General features: G+C 39.0%; 1 protein-coding gene across 8 annotated transcripts in view; it reads left to right on the forward strand.

Moving 5' to 3' along the window:
- Window positions 1-18,726, forward strand: part of GPHN (gephyrin) — a 315,443-nt gene that overhangs the window by 193,402 nt on the left and 103,315 nt on the right. For 4 of the 8 annotated variants that reach the window (XM_049825450.1, XM_049825453.1, XM_049825452.1 and 1 more), the window contains exons 6-9: window positions 3,194-3,260; window positions 7,418-7,690; window positions 8,984-9,091; window positions 18,123-18,257. In XM_049825450.1, the coding sequence (XP_049681407.1) occupies window positions 3,194-3,260; window positions 7,418-7,690; window positions 8,984-9,091; window positions 18,123-18,257 (583 nt within the window). The remainder of the gene's footprint in view (window positions 1-3,193; window positions 3,261-7,417; window positions 7,691-8,983; window positions 9,092-18,122; window positions 18,258-18,726) is intronic. The other 4 variants (XM_049825458.1, XM_049825454.1, XM_049825456.1 and 1 more) reach the window with 1 other exon arrangement.

Genomic DNA, 18,726 nt, shown 5'->3' on the forward strand with positions numbered 1-18,726 from the left:
ACCTCTACTTCAGGCCTAAAAGCAATCAGCATGCAAAAGGCCATTTTTTTTATAACACTGTTCAAATCATAAAGTTAAGGACACAGAAATAACCAAATTACAGCATTATGGTTTCTTGTGGAATCTCAGTTCTGCATGAATGCACATGTGTATTATGATTACATTTTTTTGTAGAATTCCTCTGCAAGTGCTTAAGATGGAGGAAGGAAATTTACTTTTCTTTGTTTTGATTGTCCTATGTGTAATCCTGTATCAGTTTTGCTGCTCTATATTCAGAATCTTCTCTGAATGCAGACTCACTTCCTCTGGGATTTTTCTTACATCATTTGTTATCCTAAGACACAAGTTGTTAATATATTTTCATAGAAAATTCTGCAAATTGAGATAGTGTTGTAATCCCCCCCTTAAAATGAGAACTAAGGAACACATTCAGAGAGGTCAAAAACATACACTAATTTTAGGTACACAGTTTGAGAAATACAGATCCTAATTTTTCAAAGTATTTAACATTTAATGTCACTTGTCCTAAGCTTACCTCTCATTGACTTCATTTTGAAATGAAGTTCTGAGGGATAATTTTGCGTGTAATTTCTTTGACTTTTCCAAAAAACAAAAGCAGAAGTTTTGTTACGCAACATTAAGCTGACACTTCTACAAATCACCTGTTTGGAAATGTTAGGTCAGTCGTGTTGAATTTTATCACATGAACTTTCAAAAAATTGTTATAAGTTATAGTCTGTCTTCCTGACTATGAAACAGCATTAGGAAGTTTTGAGTTATTTTGTAGACTGGATTCACAGATATTTATGGCAAATGAGGGACAGTGAGACTCTCATAGTTTGGATTCAGTCCCAAGGTCCAGCAGGGAGTATATTAGAGCATCATAGACCTTTTTATGTGTTTTCTGAAAGTTTTTCCTTTTCTTCTCTGACCTTCTAAAACTGTCCTTGTCCCAGAATTATCTCTTCCCTTCATCCGATTCCTTACCTGTCAACTACCCATGCTGTGCCAGCCTTTATTGAGGCTTTTTAAAGCACTCTCTGTCTCCTTGCCCATCTTTTCTGCTTTTACCAGCATAATTTCTTCCCAGGGAGATGATGGGTTTTTCCCAAAGAGATCATGTTCTCCATTCCTACTTCTACATCAGACCTATATTTCTTTCCTCCCACATCCATTTGTTTCTTTCTCCCGCATCCTGTTTTTCCTTCCACTCCGTTGCTTCTATTTGTATTCTTTCTCAGACGTCTTTGGTTTTTCTTAAAAATTCTGTCCAGTGCATCACAAGGCTGAGGATAACATAAGATCCACAGCATCTCCCTCAGCTGTTCTACATTTGGAGGAATATCATTAATCTTTAAAGTTACCCAGAATGCATGCACATTTTGTGTGCTTTTATGTTGTGAGCACACCCAATGTTTTTTGCAAGCCATGCAGTTCTTGGGTACTTTTACTTTTCCATGCTCTCTTGAGAAATTTTTGGTAGCTCCATTTCTGTCTTGAGCCACTAGATTTGACTATTGGCAGCCAAAACTTGTAGCTTTCAGGATAATGGCTGCTGGTTTAGTCTTTTTGTTTTGGTTGGTTGTACTGGTCATTTAGCTTATAATGTTTGAAATTATTTAAAGCAGAATAAAAGAGCCAAGAAGAATATTATGAAAGGAGCTATCTGCCAAACACAATTCCACCTCAATTTAATTCCTGTGTGGATAATTCCTATTTCCTTTATTTTAAATGTCATAGACTGTATCCCACTTATGGGATTTGCTGGATTGAGTTTGTAAGTTTGACTACTGCAACAAGAGCAAATGAGCACATTTCTTTAACTCGGGCTCTTCATCTTTGTATTGCAGTAGAGCATTCCTCAACTACCTGGAATTCTTTCTTAACTGAGGGTATATAGTGTACAAGAAGCGAATATGGGAAAACAGATGCTAGGAGTCAGGCAATATTCAAGCCGCCAGTCGAAAATAAGACTTCCCTTCAGGCTGGCTTTACTGTGATATCAAAAGTTCATTTTGTGGCACAGAAACAGTCTCTGTGCTGTTTAATTGTGAGCATTATGACAGCTGTCACTAGAATACTTGCTACCCTCCTAGAAAATTCTATGCTACCAATAAATGGCATTAATCACTGAGAATTATTAGTATAAGAAGAAATCCAGGGAAGTTGGTTACCCCACAAACCTTGTACTTTGGCTCAAAATTTTTGGTAATGCCCTATCAAGAAATTATTTTCTTTTCTATTCTGTCTTCACTTACGGCTCATGTTTTTTTTGATAAAGAGATTGTTACACAATTTCTCTTAACTCTAGTCTCCATATCTTTGTGGCTTGGTATCATCCTTTTACTTTCTTATTATGCTTATATCCCAGCCGTGGGTTTTTCACCACGGGTTTCGTAAACAGTGGAGAAAAGCAGGAGGCACTCTTCACAACCTCAAGACAAAATACAGTAATTTTAATTCTTTTTTCTTGAAAATATTTAGCTAAAAGGAGGAGGAGGCAAACTCTAAAGAATAGAAAACATTCAGCACTTGGGTGTTTAAGTTCAGCCCTGCATCAACACTAAAGGAATTCCCTAAAGACAAAAAAAGAAAAAAAACTTCCATCTTTGATAGTCAGTTTTTGTTTGTTTTTTTTTTATTTTTATTTTTTGAGGGGGAAGTTAGGACTGTTAGGAAGAATTAGATATGAATTGCATAAGTGCCATATTCCCTTGAGATTACTTCCCTCTGTGCTTTTCTTATGTTGCATCTTTGAAAAAAAAGAAGGCATATTTGAATTAATGCAACCAACATGACTTAGTATTTTTACCTGGCAAGAGAAATTGTGTTTGACACCATCAATTACATTACAAAGGAACCATGTGTATGAGCAAATTGGGACTGTATCAAAGAATGTATTGGACGCAAGTAAACAATAGAATTAAGGGAGCTATGTAGATCTAAAAAAGATGGAAATGTAACCAGTGTTTATACTATCAATTAAATGTTAGACTCTGTCAGCCTTGTTTGATGCTATTCCAGATAAGCTTCTCCTGAGCTGTTTTATGAGATCAGCAAATATTTTTAGATTTTGGAAACTGAGTTTATGAAGTCTGATAAATAATAGAATTTTTCTTAAATGCTCTGTTCTCATTTCTGCAGTGGAGAAAGTTGCATGCAAGAATTACACTCTGGATTTCTTTCTTTTCAGACCTGTGTGTGGAATCAGAGGGAAAACTCTCATAATTAACCTGCCAGGTAGCAAGAAAGGGTCCCAGGTAAGAAGTGTTCTTACTGATCTGCTACTGAGGACCCATGATGAATACAATACCTCCCATTGTTCTGAATGGCAGAAAGTACCCACTACAACAAATTTTATAACAGAGAATTGAAATGCACATTCATGTAACTGAACGCACCATCACTCTTAGTCAGGGACACTACAATTCTGATCTGATTGAAGGTACTGTGTGACCAGGACAGCATTATATGTAGTGCAAGAAAGCGCTCACTGTAGCAGGTAGTGCTAACGAAGAGTCTAATGGTCTCTTACACTTCCTCTTTCTTCTCTAGTCAGCCTGTACCTGATCCCTGTGTTCTCTACAGCTTCCAAGAAAGCGTCCTTTTTCACACAGAAGTAAGAGGAAGGCCTAGTGTATGGTAGAACTTGCTGGAATATGAAGAATATTGCCAATTTTCGTCAGCAAGAGGGAAAAAAAGGAACATAATTTTTAAGAGTTCAAGGATTTTTTAAATCTTTTGGATATGCTTATTAGACTTTATACCCTTTATACAGTTTGTTTTCTTCCTCCATTTTGCTCTGTTTGGACAGAGAAGTTAGGCTTTATGTTTTTATTCATGCTTACTTTGTGACTGTAGAGCTGAGGCAAAAACAATTAAACATCAGGAGGAATTTTTTGTGTGTGTGCGTGTTAGTAAGGCTGGATCTTTCCAGTGTTCTTTCTTTTTGTGTAGTTGGCTGACAGATCCAGAAAAACAGCCTTCTCCACACAAATACTGCTAAGCTGAATAGTGAGCAGTACAACCTGATACAAAACTGCTAAATTAGATCTCCCATCAATCATGAGAATATATTTCTCTAGGGCTCAGACTATGTCAGTGGCCTTGTTAAAGATGTCTTTACCTCTGGCCTCTAACAAATGCGTACCTGGTGGTTTATCAATGTATTCTGAACCAGTAGTATCCAGTCATGGAGGGGACAGAACTAATGTGTTTGGCAGCACAGCCCTGAAGTCACTGTTTCTTGAAAGACTTCTGCCTGGAGATAAATAAAGAATGCTTATGTGGGCTGTCACCTGGAAGTTGAAGAGGAACTGTTTTAACTACTATTATTTTAAGCAGCCACCACAGCTTTTCAGATACATTGTCTACATGTTTCAGTTCAAGGACTCAGTAAGCCCTCCTATGATTCTACCATTCCTTAGAACCTTTTTAGGTAATCTAATGAGACTCTGTAATTGAAAAGAAATTAAAAAGCCTTCAAAACAGGCAACAAGCATTGGAGGATGGTGGGGCAGGAGTATACCTACTTAAAAGTCTTCCAGTTATGAGAGAGAAGTCATATATGTGTACATGTATTTAACATAGCAATGTGCCACACATCTTAGAGAACTGGTGCACCAGTAAGAAGATTTTTTCAGAAGTCTGTACTTCTTTTGTTGAATTATGAAAGAGAGGAAATAGCCTTCAATCTCTAATGGTTTTTGTTGCATTCAGTAGCACATGCTAGGTACAGAAAAAGTTGTCATGTTGTGCCCTGAGGCACTCAGACTGTGAAGATAGGTAAATCATAGAAAGAGGATGAGGAAAAGAAATGAAAAAATGTTAGTAAGTATTTTAACAATAGTTTGATACAAAGTAAGTAATAAAAAAGGTAATTCTGCTGGGAAAGAAAAAAAATGTCATATGATTTCATTATACAAGCAAGCTTTTTATTAATATGATTTATTTGTTCCTGTCATGATGATACTCTGACTATGTTCTGTTGCAATTTATTTTAATATGAAACATCTTTAAAGTATCAAATTTCAGCAAAGATTTTTAAGATGAGTAGTAGAGAAAATTGTTCCATAACAGGCTGGATCTCAAGAACCAAATAGGACAAGGTGTTACCAGGAATTTCTCTCATTTCTCTCTATTATGACTTGCTAATTTCCTTTCCATCCTATTAATGCAATCATATAAGAAGTTTATAGAAAATTATGAAATTGCAGCAATATACATATTTCATTAATAAAATATTAAAATATTAATAGAAAATTGCAGCAGTGTAAATGCTCCATCTCAACAATGGACACAATGTATGCCAAACATGTTTCCTCCAGAGAACATTGTGTGGCATGTACCACTGAATCAAGATCTGTGGATTACTTCAATTTCTGTGGTGTTCTGGTCTGTTTTCTTTTCTTTTAGCCTTGCAAAAAGTATTTAATGTTATGAAAAAGGGCAAAGTGTGAAATTGCCACATGCTCATTGAAATCATTGGGTCTATGGCTGTTTTCATAATTGTACTAACAATTGCCTAAACCAATGAGTTTTACAAATAACATAAGCTTTTAGAGTACTTACTGGGAACCTATTCATCAACAGTCAAGCCAACAAGGCTTTATTTCAAAGGTAGGAGTGGGGAATGTGCTTCTCTAATGAGTTAATCATTAATGTACTTTTTGATGATTATTGGTCAGTTCACAAATTGTTGTCCTTGTTTACCACTTACTTGAGGTCTGCTTATTTACTGAAGTAATGATGGTTGTATGCTTCAGTATTTTAAACCATTTTTAAAATAATACTGTAGAGGCACAATAACTCTGAGGTTTGCAGTTACATTAGAACTTATAATTCTTTATTATGTTTACATATATCTTTTAATATATATTCATTATATACAGCATCTTATGCTCATCCAGTTTAGTCCAGTTCTTCAGAGTGCCAAATTGAATGTTTAAAGTATTTATAAATCTATGAAGTAGTCTGACTTTTCATTACTCTTAAAAGAGCAACTGAAAGGTGTGTTCTTTCTTAGAAGCTTTGAGGAAATACAGTGTTTGTGAGTCATGTTTTTGACTTACAAGGTGACTTGTATAAACTTTACTAATTTCTAATGGATGGTTTGCTCTTTATTTTGTTTACATAGTCATTTTTTTAATTGAAAATATCTGTATCTTACAGTATCTATTTACAAAATGTTTATCATCATTTATTTTCTCAATACTCTAAAATGTTGGAACACATTTCTAAAAATCTTCCTTCAGTTTCAAACAAAACCAAAAATAAAGTGCAACAAAAGGAATAATGTCAGCTTTCTCTGTCAGCTGTATGTTCCCTAACTGCACTGTCATGGCAATTCATTCTTGTGACCCCTGATCATTTTCTAGTAATTTAATGTTTATATGGAGTCTGCTCAAATGACATGAAGAAAACTCTTTACTGAGGTGCCTGGGAAGAGGATGGGAGACAATAGTCATAAATTGAAGAAGGTAGCTTACAGCTGAATAAAAAGAAAAGAAAAAAAAAAATTAAGCATTAGAACAGGTTGTCAAGAAGGGTTGTGGAGTCTCTCTTCTTGGATTTTTTCAAGACTTTACTGAGCAAAGCCCTGTGCAACCTGTCTGAATTTCATCTTGACCCTGATCTGAGCAGGAGGCTGCAGTGCATGATGTCCTGAGATTCCACTTTGATTTTATGAAATACTAGCATATTTTACCAGCAGACGTAGCTTATATATATATGTATGCCCATTATGGAACAAGAACAGTTACACGGCATCTGCATTTTTGCTTTCTCCAGCCATATAAAATAAACTTTCTAATTGTTTTTAAGCTCATAGAGCAAGGAGAACAATTTTTTGTGAGTTACATAAAGTTATAATGGCATCAGTGTAGTTTGTCATTCTTCCAGTATATAGGATAAGTCCATGAATAAAAAAGGCTATAATTATATAAAAGTATAATCATGGAAGCCCTTATGGATTGTTCTCTAATTGTGAAGGAACATAATAGGAATGATTTGAAGCTAATATCCCTGCAGGGATAGAGTTAATGTTTTTAATCTGCATTTTTGTAGCATTCTGCCAACTGCTGTGAGCTGGTTTCTGTATTATGTATTCATGAAAATTTAACTCTTGTTTTTTGACGTTATAATCCAGCATTAGCTTAATTACAGTAGCCCTGTTGTACAACTTACTATATTTGCATGAAAAAAGGCAAAAATACATAGTATAGTCTGCAGTTGTGGTTCTGAGTTTGGTTTTTTTTTATCCTCTATGAGCAATTGCATAGGGCTTTTAAGCTTTTATTTATGATTGGATGAAAAGATACATCCAAATCCCAAATATATTTTAAGAGTAAGTCTGAAAAATCCCTGTTTACTTCTGCAGGTAACTTTTCATAGTCATTTCTCTTCTTGTTGTGCATAGGAATGCTTTCAGTTTATACTGCCAGCCCTACCTCACGCCATTGATCTTTTGCGGGATGCCATTGTAAAAGTAAAGGAGGTGCACGATGAGCTTGAAGATCTACCTTCACCACCACCTCCTCTTTCTCCTCCTCCAACTACCAGCCCTCACAAGCAGACAGAAGACAAAGGAGTACAGTGTGAGGAAGAGGAGGAAGAGAAGAAGGATAGTGGAGTTGCCTCAACAGAGGACAGTTCTTCTTCACATATAACAGCAGCAGCCATTGCAGCTAAGGTGAGTCTGGCTTGTTTCCCTAAGAGACCCTTTAGCTTCTATCTCAGGTACATAACACTAATATTCATCTGCATGTTAAGATTATACATTGATGTCTGTGTGGTCAAACAGATGTATTTTAGGTACTTTTTGTAGAAATCCAGCTTCAGAAAAAATGTATGAATCCTGTTTCGGTAGGTGATTTCAAATTTCAGTGGGAGATACATTGTTTATTATCTTGACAATAACATGCATTTTTATGCTACCATTCCCATGTGACACACTATTTTTAGTGGGTTTTTTTTAATTCAAAGTACTCACACGCCTGAACATGCAAAGTCCAGTAGGTGGCATATTAAGGAATTGCAACAGAATTTTCTAAGCCATAATATTTATTTTTAAAAGAAAATGTTGGTTTCTAAAAACATTTTGATGTATGACAGATAGGTATGACATTGAAGTATGACAGATAGGTACCAGGTTAAGTAAGAAGCTATACAGACTACTGTATTCCAGTGTGGATGTCTGCATAAGAGATGTGAAATTCTGCCACAAAACTAAAAATCATCACATTGTCGTTAGAGCCTTGTTTTAACCAGTAATCATAGATCAACATTACTCAAACCAAAATAATAAATTTGAGACTACAAAAGGAAAAAATTAGATAACACTTGCAAATTATTTCAGTTCAAGTTTTAAGTGTTTTCCAAAGAAATATATTATTTGAAGCAGTATATGAATATTTACCTCAGTTTTATGCCTTCAGTTTCGAATGGAAAGACAATGTATTCCTATGTGTTTGGACAGGTTTTTTGCCAAACTACTTTGTTCTATATTTACTCTACAAATTGTGCTTTTAATTCCTATTATGAGAATTGAAAGTCTAAGTAACTCAAAATTATATTAAAAATTTCTAAACCAAAGCAGCCACATTCTAACTCCAGAAATGTGAATTCAGGTCTGAGACATCTTGACATTTCTAAGACAGCTGCAGCTGGAGATCATCTCCTCATGTACAGAAAATCCTGATTACATATATCTTTACAGGGATGAATTAAGGTAATTATCACTTGCAAGTTTCAGTTTTTATTAATGCAAATTTTGAATTTATTAATTTTCATATATATAGGCAAAGATAAATTATATGTGATTTTTAAAGGCAGAAAATACCTGAGATCTAAACTGGCTGTGTTCATGTGAGCTTGGCATTCCAGCGTCACACTTGTTTTCACCTCATTCCCTTTTGGTCATTTGCTTGTATAGTTTCATGTTTTCCTGTCACTGTATTCATAGCTGTTATGTGTTGTGCATTAGAAGCATCCATCCTACACCAGTTCAGCTGTTATCATGGCAAAAGGTGAACAGCCCATCCCTGGTCTCATCAGTTATTGCCATCATGCAGCAGGCAGTGCAGGAGAACCGGTAAGAGACACTTACAAGAGGCTTTTCCACTAACAGTAGCTAAAAATAAACTGCCTGCCTCCTAGTCTACTGTGTGAACAGACAATGTTACTTATTTTCCTCTAACAAAGACACATCAGTGCTATCTTTTAGAGAACATGCTACAGAAAATATTCTGTTTAAGATACAGGGCTAAACAAGGTAAAGTTCATGTGCGTTGTCAGTTTGAATCATTTGGCTGCTGAGATAATCAGTACTATAAAGCCTGTGTTTCTGATTAGTCATTGGCTTTATCATGTAATATACTCCATAATTGAATATAATTAAAATAATCTCCTAAAAAAACTGCTACAGAGCTATGGAATTTTGGTAACTTCTTCCCCTTTGTTTGCCTTGCTTTGCTTTTTTTTCTCTCAATACTTTGTTTGTCAACATAATACAGCATTTGCACTGGGCGTTCATAGTTTGCTTCCATTACTTGCAGTTTCTCCCTTATTTTTATATTCTGTTTAGAAGTAGAATTTCTCAAAAACAGAAGAAAAGACTTGAGCAGTCAGGATATAGTGGACTTACTGTAAATTACTGGATTTTAGTGCATAGTAGGCAACTATTTCAATGAATGGTAGAAAGGACTTGGTTTATTATAACCCAGAGATTAAAACTCGGGCTCTATCAAAATACTTTATTTTCTGTCTCCCAAAGATTTAGTCTAGGCTTGAATCAAGATAGCATTATGGCTACAATATCATCAGGAATGAAATGTAATTTACTGTAGTCATAACTGTAGATTAGAGAAACCCAAGGAAGGCAGTTGGCCTAGAGAGAGGGTTGTCTGACCCATTCATTCAGTGTCAACCAGCAAATGGGGTGTAAGTTCTTGGGAAAATATGTCACTAGATTTGATTACCAGAGGCTGCACTTTCTTGTTCTCTTAGACAAATAGTAATTTAAACCATCAATGAAATGGTGTAACACCTTGTATTTAAAACATGATGACCATGTCTCTTGAAAAGTCACTTAGGAAGTGTGAAGGCTTTAAAGTTCATGCACCTGATGATAAAGCTATATATGTGTACATACATAAAGTTTCATTTTTTTGAGTTGAGGTTACTAAACTAGAATTTGCACTATATTCTTCAGTATCAGTAGAACAGTGAATTCAGCCTCTCTGAAGCACACTCTTAAGCTGTCATCCAGGCTTCTTTGCCCTTTTGCAAATTACTCTTGAGCTATTGTTTTATGCATTCTATAATCCAAACCAAGTCTTCAAACTCAGAGCAGAAAGTGGCTAGTTTTTCAGAAGATTGTTGGGTTTTTTAAGCTATCCTTTCTCTATGTTCTTAAGACATTTTTGCTCTTGTATAATGATCATAGTAATTGCCATCTGCAGCTTTTCTTCTTAGTACCTCACCAGCACTGTCAATCTTCGTTCCAGTCCTAGCCAAAAGTGAATAAAGAGTTCATATCTTTAATTTTTTCCCCTTCTTGTCAACACTTAGTTCTGTAATCTGAAAACACAAATACTTAAACCAATATAAAAGTACTTCTGGAAAAGATCATATCAGATAAAAATTGTAGAAGCAATGACTGATGGATATGGTGGATATCTTTCTCTGTCACTTCATTTCTCATTCATTTCTTTCTCTGTCAGTATGTTACAACAGGTTTACCACTCCAGCTAGTGCAAACAGAAACTATTTTCACTGAACGTAGAGTTTTATTGTACCCCTTTAGAGTTTTGAAATCCACCAGATATGTTTGAAACCAGCAAATAAGTTGAAAAATTTTAGGGGAGACATCATAAATACTCAGTGTAACTTTGTGAAAGTTTTTTTTTTTCTAAATCTATCCATACCGCAATAATATTCCTGCCTTTCTTTATTGCAGATTTCTAGGCTCCAGGAAACACAGAAATTTCTCATGGGTTTGTCAACCTCTTTAACAGGCTAAACAAGAAGTTGCCTTGAATAGAGACTTAGATTGCCTAAATTTAATTTTAAAAGAAAAAAAACTTATTAAATGTAGGTGAGAAAAATGAGACATTCCCCATATCACATAATATATATGCAGAGGAATACCATTCGTATTCTATTGTGCCTTTCACTTAATGGACACTATATATCCGTTATATTTTACATATGTTTATGTTTATGCAGTATACATATTAGTACCTTCACTGAAATCAGCAGGTTGCAGTGGTTTAAAGAGAATATTAATGCTAGTTTTAGCAATACACCACACTCACTGTCAAATTAGAGAAATAAATCTCTTGAGAGCAAAATTTGTAATTGTGAAATAACTTAATTTTCTCAGTGAGATTTTGTGTCTGCAAAAGCTAGCACGCTGGAACTTAAGAGTTCTATAGGTTTATATACAGGTGGTTTACGGCAATTGTATTTCCTGTAAAGGTAGTGATTAGGGAATAATTCTCATTGAAATTAAATGCCTATAAACATCATTTCCCTTTAACTTCAGCTTCCATTCTGATTAATGTCATGGCTGAAATTTTACTTAAATTTTAATTTTTTCACAGTCAAAAATTAGTACTTCACATACAGTTCAATGGAGACTGGAGTTGTCTCGGTCACTTTATTGCTGAAAGAGTTTTTTGTTCTGAAAAGGTGATATTAGATAAAATTTTAGAAGCAATGATTGGTGGATATGGTGGTTAGAAAAACAAAAAAAAATTGCTTGCATGGAGGAGATGAGGCAACATAGAGTCATAGAATGGCTGGCTTGGAAGGGAACTTAAAGATCTTCTAGTTCCAAGCCCCCCCACCATGGGCAGGGACACCTTCCACTAGACCAGGCTGCTCAAAGCCCCATCCAACCTGGCTTGGAACACTTGCAGGGATGGGGCATCCACAGCTTCTCTGGCCAACCTGTTCCAGTGCCTCCGCACCCTCACAGTAAAGAATTTCTTCCTTATAGCTAATCTAAATCTACCATCTTTCACTTTAAAAACATTATTCCTCATCCTATCACTACATGCCCCTGTAAAAAGTCCCTCTCCAGCTTTCTTGTCGGCCCCCTGTAAGTACTAGAAGGCTGCTATAAGGTCTCCCTGGAGCCTTCTCTTCTCCAGGCTAAGCAACCTCAACTCTCTCAGGCTGTCCTCATAGGGCAGGTGCTCCAGCCCTCTGATCATCTTCATGGCCCTCCTCTGGACCCGCTCAAGCAAATCCATGTCCTTCTTATGTTGGGAGCCCCAGAGCTGAACACAGTCCTCCAGCTGGGGTCTCACAAGAGAGGTGCGGGGGGGCAGAATCACCTCCCTCAACCTGCTAGCTGCACTTCTTTTGATGCAGCCCAGAATGCTATTGGCTTTCTGGGCTGCAAGCGCACATTGCTGGCTCATATTCAGGTTTTTGTCCACTAATACCCCCAAGTCCTTCTGCTCAGGGCTGCTCTCAATCCACTCATTGCCCAGCCTGTTGTATTTGTGCTTGGGATTGCTGCGACCCGTTTGCAGGATCTTGCTCTTGGCCTTGTTGAACCTCATGAGGTTTGTACGGGCCCACCTCTCAAGCCTGTTGAGGTCCCTCTGGATGGCATCCCTTCCCTCCAGCGTGTCGACCGCAGCACTGAGCTTGGGGTCATCAGCAGACTTTCTGAGGGTGCATTCAATCCCACTGTCGACATCACCAACAAAGATGTTAAACAGTGCTGGTCCCAATACCGACCCCTGAGGAACACCACTCATCACTGGTCTCCACTCAGCCATCAAGCCATTGACCACAACTTTTTGAGTGCGACCACCCAACCAATTCCTTATCCACCCAGTGGTCCATCCATCAAATCCATGTATCTCTGATTTAGAGACAAGGATGTCATGCAGGACAGCATCAAACGCTTTGCACAAGTCCAGGTAGATGACATCTGTTGCTCTTCCCTTATCCACCAACGCTGTAACCCCAACGTAGATGGCCACCAGGTTTCTCAGGCACGATTTGCCCTTAGTGAAGCCATGTTGACTGTCACCAATCACCTCCTTATTTTCCATGGGCCTTAGCATAGTTTTCAGGAGGATCTGCTCCATGATCTTGCCAGGCACAGAGGTGAGACTGACTGGCCTGTAGTTCCCCAAGCCTTCCTTTTTTCCCTTGTTAAAAATGGGAGTTATGTTTCCCCTTTTCCAGTCAGTGGGAACTTCCCCAGACTGCCATGACCTCTCAAGTATGATGGATAATGGCTTAGCCACTTCATCCGCCAGTTCCCTCAGGACCTGCAGATGCACCTCATCAGGTCCCATGGACTTGTGCACCTTCAGGTTCCTTAGATGGTCTTGAGCCTGATCTTCTCTTACAGTGACCAGTTCTTCATTCTCCCAGTCCCTGCCGTTGCCTTCTGCGACTTGGGCAAATCCCAGTCTGATGCCAGGCTGCTCGGATAATTTCTCTGTATTCTTCCCAGGCTACCTGCCCTTGCTTCCACCCTCTGTAGGCTTCATTTTGTGTTTGAGTTTGTCCAGGAGCTCCTTGTTCATCCACACAGGCCCCCTGGCATTTTTGCCTGATTTCCTCTTTGTTGGGATGCATCACTCCTGAGCTTGGAGGAGGTGAGCCTTGAATATTAACCAGCTTTCTTGGGCCCCTTGTCCCTCCAGGGCTGTATCCCATGGTACTCTACCAAGCAGATCCCTGAAGAGGCCAAAGTCTGGTCTCCTGAAGCGCAGGGTAGCGAGCTTGCTGTGCGCCCTCCTCACTACCCTAAGGATCTTGGACTCCACCATTTCATGGTCACTGCAGCCAAGGCTGCCCTCGAGCTTCACGTTCCCCAGCAGCCCCTCCTGTTGGTGAGAACAAAGTCCAGCATAGCACCTCTCCTCCTTGGCTCCTCCATCACTTGGAGAAGGAAGTTGTCATCAACGCATTCCAGGAACCTCCTGGATTGCTCATGCCCTGTTGTGTGGTCCCTCCAACAGGTATCAGGGTGGTTGCAGTTCCCCATGAGGACCAGGGCTTGTGAATGTGAGGCTGCTCCTATCTGTCTATAGAGGGTCTCATTCTCTCAGTCTTGCTGGTTGGGTGGCCTGTAGCAGACCCCCACCACAATATCACCTGTCCGTGCCCTCCTTTTAATCCTGACCCGTAGGCTCTTGGTCCGCTCCTCATCCATCCCCAGGCAGAGCTCCATGCACTCCAGCTGGTCATTGACATAGAGAGCAACACCCCCTCCGTGTCCCCTGCCTGTCCTTTGTAAAGAGCCTGTATCCTTCCATTCCAACACTCCAGTCATAGGACATAACCATATAATGTAATATCTGGTTACTCTGTCAGTTTAGAAACACAGCAGTAGAGCAGAAAGCAGGCAGTTGGGAGCACACTGAGAACAAGATGTGTTTCCACACAACTTCTAAACAGGTTGTAAATATGAGAAACTCTCAGCTGTGGAGGAGGGTTTATGGTAAAATAAGATCCCCTAGGTATGACCCAGTATCTCCCAAGACAGGGTTGCTAAGTTAAGACATAGTCATTATTTATAGAGAGGAACCAAGGAAACTGAGGGGAAAAAAAAGACATAAAAAAGCAGTATTTAGTGACTTGAGCCTTAAGATTGGTCATTTTAGCTGCACAGAGACAAGAAACAAAGCTGTCTTTTTATCCTAACACTGGTCCTAAGGATGCAACAGATTTTAAAAGCTAAGATTGAAGCTTGCTCCTGGAAGGAGGTACTTTCCAGTGGCTTCTATTTGCCCTAAAGCCTTACTAGGCAGGAATGCTCAAAATGCCTAGATGCAGACTGGGTACAGCATCTCCATTTAAAAAAAAATCCTGGCTGGAAATGTCCACTGTTAGTGATTTGATTTTTCACTGATTCATCATTTCTTGCTTTCTTTTATTGTCTGCTACTGCTGTTTCCCCCAAACATGGGGATTCTTTTGGTAATTCTCTTGGAACTTAAACATCAGGCTGAGCTAAGGAATTCTTAATGAGGAGAAAGATCTTAAAATATGTGTGTGTATATATTACTTCAAAGATCTGAATTTCTACATTTTCTGGTCTGTTGTGACAGAAGTAAGAGCAAGCTGATCTTGTAGAAGTGCTGTCTCTGAAAAAGGAAGAGGTTAAATTCGTGAAAAAAAAAATCAGAATAAGCCTTTATAGAGAATGTGTTATAGCAGAATATCTGCTGCCTTTTTTGTTGTAGAACTAATGTTAGAGATCAGTTCTCCTGTCAGAGCTATTTATCATTCGTAAGTCTTACCATTTTACACAAAAAATAAAAAATTAATCATTATGTTAAACTAGCAATCTAGTCAATTATAAAGCTGGTGTGATATCTGTATGACTGGGCCTAAATGCTGCAGTAATAAGAAGCAACAGACTTTCTAAGACTTGGTGTATTAAAGCTAAGAAAAGCTTTATTCTTAAATGCATTATTCTACCTCTTTTCTTTGGAACTGGTGATAAAAATGAACAGAAGATACTGAAGATAAAAAATAATTATAGATTCACTTTTATAACTGAAAATAAGACCACTTTCTCACTGTTGTAAGTTGGTGTAATTCCATTTATTTAAGTGGCTTAATAATACCAGCTAAGGGATCTGTCCCTAAAATTCCAGCTTAGAATTAGAATCATAGAACCACAGAAGACAATCGTAGAACAGTTTGGGTTGGAAGGGACCTTTAAAGGCCATTTTGTCCAACCCCCCTGCAATGAGCAGGGACATCTTCAACTAGATCGGGTTGCTCAGAGCCCCATCCAACCTGACTTTGAATGTTTCCAGGGATGGGGCATCTACCACCTCTGTGGGCAACCTGTTCCAGTGCCTCACCACCTTCCTCAGAAAAAATTTCTTCCTTCTATCTAGTCGGCATCTACCCTCTTTTAGTTTAAAACCACTACCCCTTGTCCTATTGCTACAGGCCCTGCTATAAAAGTCTGTCCCCATCTTTCTTATAAGCCCCCTTTAAGTACTGAAAGGCTGCAAGAAGGTCTTCCCGGAGCCTTCTCTTCTCCAGCCTAAGCAACCCCAACTCTCTCAGCCTTTCCTCATAGGAGAGGTGTTCCATCCCTCTGATCATTTTTGTGGCCTTCCTCTGGACCTGCTCCAACAGCAGCATGTCTTTCCTGTACTGAGGGCTCCAGAGCTGGACACAGTACTCCAGGTGGGGTCTCATCAGAATGGAGTAGAGGGGCAGAATCACTTCTCTCGACCTGCTGGCCATGCTTCTTTTGACACAGCCCAGAATACAGTTGGCTTTCTGGGCTGCAAGCGCATATTGCTTGCTAATGTCCAGTTTTTTTCCCACCAGTAGCCCCAAGTCCTTCTTGGCAGGGCTGCTCTCAAGCCCTTCATCCCCCCCGCCTGTACTGATACTAGGGGTTGCCCCAACCCATGTGCAGGACCTTGCGCTTGGCCTTGTTGAACCTCATGAGTTTCACATGGACCCACTTCTCAAGCTTGTCCAGGTCCCTCTGGATGGCATCCCATCCCTCAGGCATGCCAACCACACCACTCAGCTTGGCATCATCTGCAAATTTACTGAGGGTGCACTCAATCCCACTGTCTATATCACTGAAGAAGATAATTAAACAGTACTGCTCCCAATACAGACCTCTGAGGGACACCACTCATCACCAGTCTCCATCTGCACATTGAGCTGTTGACCACTACCCTCTGGATGCGACCACCCAACCAATTCTTCATCCACCAAACAGTCTATCCAGCAAATCCATCTCTCCAATTTAGAGAGAAGGATGTTGTAGGGGACCATGTCAAAAGCCTTACAGAAGTCCAGATAGATGAACATCCATAGCTCTTCCCTTATCCGCTGATGTAGTCACTCCATCATAGAAGGCCACTAGGTTGGTCAGGCAGGACTTGCCCCAGTGAAGCCATGCTGGCTGTTCAAATCACCTCCCTGTCCTCCATGTGCCTTAGCATAGCTTCTAGGAGGATCTGTTCCATGATCTTCCCAGGCACAGAGGTGAGGCTGACAGGTCAGTAGTTCCCAGGGTCCTCCTTTCTACCCTTTTTAAATATGGGTGCAATGTTTCCCTTCTTCCAGTCACCAGGGACTTCACCTGACTGCCATGACATTTTCAAATATCATGGAGAGTGGCTTGGCAACTACATCAGCCAATTCCCTCAGGACTCTGGGATGCATCTCATTAGGTCCCATAGACTTATGTATGTTTAGGTTCCTCAGGTGGTCACAAACCTGATCTTCTCTCAGAGTGGGAGGGACTTTGCTCCCCGGGTCCCTGCCTTGAGGCCCATCCACTCCAGAGGTGTGGGAAGAGAGGTTGCCATTGAAGACTGAGGCAAAAAGTTGTTGAATACCTCAGCCACCTCCTTATCTGTTGTTAGCAGTTTGCCAGTTGTGTTCATCAGGGTGGATATGCTTTCCTAGCTGGCTTTCTAATACATTATGTGGGGAAAAAAGATTGACTTTTTATTTTTCCCTTCAGAATGCATTTTAAAGCAAGTGTTGGCTTTGGGTGGTGGTTTCTAGTGCTTTTGCCTGTACTCCCTCCAGAGAAGCCTGTAGCTTTTACAGCACAAACCTTACATCAAGAATTTTTGTGGCTGAAATAAAGTCTGCAGTACCCAGAATGAAGAGTATTTACTCACTGCATGACATTTCTTATGAAAAATTTTCTTACTGTATGACATTTCTTCAGAGGCATTCAGTCATTGCTAATAAATGGTTTTCTGTTCAGAATGTTGTCCCCTAGTTAGAGAATCGGAAGTCTGCCTCCATGCCACAGTAGAAATCATTGTTGGTCATTGTTGGGTTTGAAACAGAGGCTTAAGAGGAAAAACATTACTTTCTTACTATTTCCTGTTGTAGTATGTCTGATTCCTAGGTTTTTCAGGACAAATAGTATGTTCTATACTACTTCAGTTAGAATATGAACTTACATATTTGCTAAGTATTTATCACTGAAATTATGAGAACATGCCATTATCCACAGCACTGAGTATGAGGAGGTAGGCAAACTGAGGAGTGGGGTATTCCCATGTTTTTGATGTACAGTTTTGAGTAAGTTTTTAATACAGTATATTTTTTACTACTAATTCCATCTCTCTTCTTTTTAAGATTCCAGATTCCATCATCTCTCGTGGTGTTCAGGTGCTCCCACGTGATACAGCCTCCCTCAGTACTACTCCTTCAGAATCTCCTCGTGCCCAGGCCACCTCTCGTCTTTCCACTGCATCCTGCCCGACACCAAAAGTAAGTACGTTCAGACTCCATGCTCAGACATAAAATCTATCAGATTAATGTATTGCCTCTGCTGAACAAGGTTGGTTCGCATGCAAGGGTTATATCATTCTAAGTAATAGATAAATGCAAGACAGTATAGTTCATTCCATGTGTACTGTTGCACAATTTAATATGTGGGTCCACCAACACATTAGGGTTACTGAAGTTTCGTGTTATCTCTTGCAATATCAATCATGTATATGAAATTGTTAACACCTTGAATGTCTTTAATATCCCCAGGAACATAGATAATCCTGCCACTGAGTAACAACATTAAGCAAGTAGTATTTTGTTGACAAAATGTATTTGCAAATTTCTAGCCTGGGCTGGGGCAGTTCTGTGCCCCACTTTATTGTTGTTCAGTTTAAGACACTTTCGAACCAACTGGTTTTGCTCAAACTTAGATATTTGCTGCCTGACATTTGGAAACAAAAACCAG

The sequence above is a fragment of the Accipiter gentilis genome, chromosome 22 (assembly GCF_929443795.1).
Source record: "Accipiter gentilis chromosome 22, bAccGen1.1, whole genome shotgun sequence".
In the NCBI taxonomy this organism is placed as follows: domain Eukaryota; kingdom Metazoa; phylum Chordata; class Aves; order Accipitriformes; family Accipitridae; genus Astur; species Astur gentilis.